General features: G+C 30.3%; 1 protein-coding gene across 7 annotated transcripts in view; it reads left to right on the top strand.

Annotated features, from left to right (window-relative positions):
- Positions 1–459: 459 nt before the first annotated feature.
- The window catches only part of LOC143235463 (dystrobrevin beta-like), a 73,029-nt gene continuing 67,488 nt past the window's right edge, over positions 460–6,000 (top strand). For 2 of the 7 annotated variants that reach the window (XM_076473663.1, XM_076473660.1), the window contains exon 1: positions 460–571. Coding sequence is in view for 3 of the 7 variants with exons in the window: in XM_076473658.1 (XP_076329773.1) it covers positions 3,155–3,177 (23 nt within the window). In the remaining 4 variants the exon portion in view is untranslated. Of the gene's footprint in view, positions 572–684; positions 1,097–3,018; positions 3,178–6,000 lie in introns of those variants that run through there. The other 5 variants (XM_076473662.1, XM_076473659.1, XM_076473658.1 and 2 more) reach the window with 5 other exon arrangements.

Genomic DNA, 6,000 nt, shown 5'->3' with positions numbered 1-6,000 from the left:
TTAATATTTATTAAGTTGATAACTTTGCATAATTTACTGTATTTATAATTTCCTCCTAAAATCGGAGGGGGCGATCTTTTAAAGATCTACAGATCTGAATGTGTTTCGGTTTTTCATATTCCTCTTACTTTGCTTATTACATACTGCACATTCAAGATACATTACAACAATAATTTAGATCTATCTTTTGTTCTTTACGAATTACTGCCTTTCGTTGAATTTGAGGAATGGTCAACAAAATTAGACAAAAGAGAAAAGCGTTCATATAGAACGCTATTTATGTGTGCAATATAAGTGTAAAAATTAAAGTTTTACTTTGAACTTTCTAATATTTTGCAAGCTTTTGGTTTTCAAAACTGAAGTTTTTTTCTTATATTAAATTGGAAGTCAAATTCGCTTAAGAAAAGCCGATGATAATTTTCGTATTGAAAAATAAGAAACGAAAAGCTGAAGTAAATAAATTATTTTCCAATACGAAAATTATTATTGTATGTGCCTAGTATATATGCATATTTTTTGTGTTTACTTGAAGAGAGCTCTCTGTCAAACACTCGTCCCCCCTGGGACAGCGGTAAGTGTATGGATTTACAACGTTTAAATGAGGGGTTCGATTCCCCTCGGTGGACACAACAGATAGCCCGATATGGCTTTGCTGTAAGAAAAACACACTATCAAACACTCAGATTTTATTATTTTATTTTGTGATAAGGTGGTGGCGTTTCAAGTTTAATCTGCAGGATTTGTTAAACCTATTTCGTTGATAGTAGTATTTAAGCCTAAGAGTAGGTGTCATTTGTTCGTCTTAGGTGGGGATTGAAAGTAGTTATTAGTATTAAAACTTCAAATATCATTGAATTCTGTGTGTAACCTACACGTTCTTAGTCAAAACACATTATTACAATTGTTATCATTTATTTTACAAAGTTTATTGGTAGTGAAAGTCGTACAAGTAAATCAGTATTTATCAACATAGTTATGAAGATGGTGAAAGTTTCACTGAAATACTGAGTGAAACTGAACGATAGTGATAGTGAAGTGACTGAAAGGATTCGAAGAGTCAACGTGAAAGTATAAACTTGAAGTAAAGAACTTAACGGTACTAATTTAATTCCATATCTAATAAACGTCCTTCATATAAAACTTATTATGAACTAAGTAAATACTAATTAGTTTTATTGCAATTTATATAAAGTTTTAAATTTTTTCAATTTTCATATCTTACCAACAAGTCATTAATATTACGAATTTAACTTGCAAATTACATTGAAGTTGCAAGATTCATATTACTAGTACTAATGCTACTTCTGAAGTAGTGAATGGTACTGCTAGTGCTTGTACCAGTAGTATTTCTATTTGATTCTAAACATTAAATCTGGTGGCTATTTTCCAACGAATTAACTACTGGTAGAAGTATTTTGTAACATTAGTAAATAAGATAACAGCACAGTCACAAGGCATAAAGTGATTAACGTTTAAATAATTTAGTATTAATGCCACAGACTCTCCAAGTTGTAACTTAAGTACTAATAGTGTTATTACTACTAGTACCTAATTAGTATTGTAACAATTGAGAAGTGAAATACATATAACCATAGAAAAGTTTGGCTTTCGTTATCAAGTTAACATGGATAACACATATTGTTTCCTACAAATATAAAAATATAACTAAAGATGCTATATGTTTTTTATATTCATAACTACCTTATATCATGATAATATGCTATTTATCTGGTATAAACAGCCTAACTAAGTAGCATTCAGTATTTAAAAGGACCTTGAAGTTGTTACAAGAGAAGTTCTGAAGTGTTAATTAATGATAGTTTGGTTTAAACATGTGGAATGAAACTACTATGGGGAAGCTTGGAAAATGTGTAATAAACAGTAGGATAGCTAGAGTAACAAGGAGATTTGAAATTAGAAATTTAATTAGTGTATAAGTTAAATAATAATTTTCAATTACATCTTTCAGATTTAAAGGTATGCCTAGTAGATTCTAATATAACTTTAGTTGCTATTATTCTAATGTTAGTAGTTTTAGGAAGAAAATGGATGAGTTCCATCCAGTTTAATTGGGAAACTGCAATATAACAAGATTACTGAAATGTTTACGTCTGAAGAGCATTGTTAATTATTGTTATTTTAAAATTTCAGATAAGTTATTTAATAGTGATAGGACTTTTGAAGGGTTGTTCTTTATATAAGGGATAAACTGCAGCCTATTTGGATAGAAGAGAGTTTCGAGGGTAGAAAATGTTTAATTGGCAGCTATTATAGACCTCTTTATCAGTCAGGTCATGTTTATCAGAAGTTGTATAAGAGATTTAGGATTGTTACTAAGAATACAGTTGCTCATAGTAGATGTGTGAGACATTATTTTAATAAACACAGTGATTGGTATTGTATTAAGTCTACAGTGAGGGAAGAGATATTTAAGTAATGTGGGTTGGTATTCTTTATGAAATTGTCAGAGCTAACTGGGTTGGAGTGGAGATACCATTTTATGTTTATACCTAACTATTAATGAGAATGTGTTTGGAATTGTTTGAAATGGAAAAGTATTTTGGAAAAAAATTAAACATTGCATAATTAGATTTGTCATTTTGCTACAAATTGTGATAAAAAAAAAATGAAATTTTAGTTTTTAATTTGCAAAAAGCTAATTTTTGAGACTGTAAGACAAGAATTTTCAAAATTGGAGCATTGAATTTAAAAATGACATGGAATAGATACTTGGTAAAGATTTTTAAATGTTTTTAATTGAAGGTTATTATGCTCCTGAAAATAAGATAAAGACAATCAAATTTAACTGAATGAACAAATAAAGAAAAAATTGGTAAAAAAAGAAGTTCCAGATACACATGTAGGGTGGAAAATGTACAGAACTGTAGACACATAAGAGGAATAGGAATTTGATTAAAAGAGAAATTAGCAAATTAAGGTTTATGAAAACAACTGGCTGATGATGATGTAACATGCAGCAAGGAATTAAAAAAAAAAGGTGTTAGAGACTGATGACTGTGTTCTAATGGAAAGAAGATGGTGAATCCTTGTTGAAGACTGACATGGCTGAGCTTTTAAACGTTCTCTCTTGTTTTTACAAGAAAGATATTGGCAATACTCTTAACTCTCAGCAAGAAAATTGGAATTGACTTGAATGTATATATTAATTCCTTGGTGGTAAGTAGAAAGACTTAAAATATAAAGTGCTAGCTTGATACAAGGTTTTTTTTCCCCCAGGGTTTTGAAATAATTCAAATGTCAATTACATGAGCATTTTAATTTCATATTAGGTAGATTTAGCAACTTTCTAATCTTTAGACATTTAATGTTATTTTTAAAGAGGTGAGAGGTAAGAGTTGCCCTGTAAATTATACACTAGTTAATCTTAACTTCTTTAGTGTGGAAAAGTCTATAAAATTTGATAAAAGAAGTGTTGCAAGATCATGTAATGAAATACATCATAAAGGAAGCTAACATGGATTCACTGAAAAGATTTCTTCCTTTGCTAATTTGTTAAGTATTTTTTTTATAATTTTAATGCCCAAATTTAAGACAAATTTGTTTTTAAAAAGGTAAGATTTGAAAAATACAACCTGCCCTGTATTTGTGGATTATGATCTGATGCGAGTTGACATTCTCAGTGTAGGCTTTTGTCAGTACTGTTTCCAGATACACTAATAATTTTGACACAAGTACAGAGTCATAATACTACTGGTGCTCACTTTTAAAATTATGTAGACAATTTCTTGTGTGTGCATCAGGTTACAAAAATGTTTTATAGGATTACCATATTGAAACACAAACCTCTACATTTGGATTACGACAAACTAATAAACCTTTACTGGATCAGAAAATTTTATAGCTGATAACTCATAATAGTGAGTAAATGTTTTTTTTTCATTTTTTTTAAGTTGGTTTAACTGATTTCTAGTACCTTATTGTTAATTTTTAGTTCTACTGTACAGTTTTTTTGCATTAATTTTTTTTAATCTTTGAAAATTAAGGTTATCTTAAATTTTGACCAATACCATGTTGTTTATTTGGATCATGAAAAGGGTAGGGGTTTTGTATACTTAGGTTTTAGTGAAGCTTTTGGTGAGATGCCACACACAATATTAAGAAAATTACATCAGTAGACACTGAGGGAAGACTAATTAGATGTAGGATTGTTGGATGACATTAAGTATAAAGTTGCTTATCATTAATGGATCTTAGTCCATTGTTACAAATGGTGTGCCTGTGGTGCATGGTGGGCTCTTGCTTTTTATTATTTACAATTACAAGCAAAAATACTTGCTCCTTGTGACAGGAAAAGTTAAAGTTAATCTATCAATTTAGATTATTTTATGGACTTTAAGAAGGTTAATTGTGTTGCACTTCTGGTTTCAGTTAGGCCGAGCTCTAAGCTACTTATACTGTTCATCATGAAAAGTGATTAAGCATTTCAGTCATTAAGAGCTACTGAACAGCAATATGCAGTAAATCTATATTTTTATTATTTATCACATTTTGAAATATGAATGATAATGAGATTGATTCCTAACAATTTAATGTAGAATATCCTGATAACAAAATAAAATTTGGCATCAACTTTATTCGTGCCTCGTCGCCCATCATTTCAAAAGTGAATGTTAAGGTTTGCCCAAGTGAAGCTGTTTAAGTTGGAGATGAATAAATGCTTGAACAGACTCCATGGTTCACAATATATATAAATTATGATATTGATAAGGACATAATGAGTAAAGTTTGCTAATTTGTTAAATTGTTGAGTATTTCTAACTGTGTTGAAAATATTTAAATGTTCTAGAATGGCTTAGATTGTAAGTTGGAGAAAGTTTTGGCAAATTATCTTTTATTATAAAAAAGGGAATTTATTTTGATTATCATAATTTGGATCAATGATGTAATATAGACAGGAATCCATTCAATACAATGTACAAAGTAAAGGATCTTTGATATATTGGTGGGTAAGTCACTTAAGCTGTCAGTATAATGCTATTACTTGAAATAAAGTTGATGGAATTTTATTTTGTATATGTGGGATATGTGTAAGTTGGCTCCTTGGATGTTGCTGTTGCTTCACAGAAGGATTTAGATTATTTGGTCAGTCAGGCAAATAAGTGGCAGATGGCTTTTAATTATAATAAATGCAGGGCAGTGTATGTGGGCTATCATAATTTGAGCTGTATGTTTAATTTTAATGGAAATAACTTTAACAAAGTTAGGGATGAAAGGGACCTTGGTGTTTTAGTTGATTAGTCTTTTAAGCCATCCACATAGTGTGCTGCTGTTATTTGTAGGGCAAATAGGATTTTAGGCCATATCTGCAGAAGTGTTGAATACAAGTCTAAAGAGGTTATAATTTCCTCGTATAGGTTATTAGTTAGGCTACATTTGGAGTTTTGTGTTCAGTCTTGGGTTCCTTACCTTAAGAAGGACAATGAGCCCCTTCCAGTAGTTCAAAGGAAAACTACTGGGATGATATGAAGGTCATCATAAAAGAACAGGTAATGATATCTGACATGTGTTTCTTGAAAAAAAGAGAAGAGATAAGAAGAATCTAATTGAGATGTTTGTGATTGTTCAGAGAATTAGTAGTGTTGGTGCATTTTTTGTATCTTTTTTTGATATGGTACATTAGTTATTATTCATTACTGCTCTCTATATGTAAACTTTTTCTATATGCACATGACACAAGCCTTCTATTCCTCCCTATTAGAATTGTTTATTTCACAATTAACATTCAGCTTAAATTTCATTACAAAGTGATTTTCTTAAACTTATTTAGTTTTCATTCAGACATTTTCTTCACTTTAAAATTTTTATCAGTTGGTTCCAGTCACATTCTTTTTCACCATTTTATTTTCGTAGGCTCTTCTTCATTTTACCACTTCGGGAATCACGGCAGCGACTTGTGTTCATTCTCATGCTTCAAGTGTGGGCGATCTGATGGTGGATTTTTCTGTGTTTATCTGCTGGGAGCTCATATGTTACTTGGTC

This window comes from Tachypleus tridentatus, chromosome 12, assembly GCF_004210375.1.
Source record: "Tachypleus tridentatus isolate NWPU-2018 chromosome 12, ASM421037v1, whole genome shotgun sequence".
NCBI lineage: Eukaryota > Metazoa > Arthropoda > Merostomata > Xiphosura > Limulidae > Tachypleus > Tachypleus tridentatus.
This window is presented reverse-complemented; position numbering and strand designations above follow the sequence as displayed.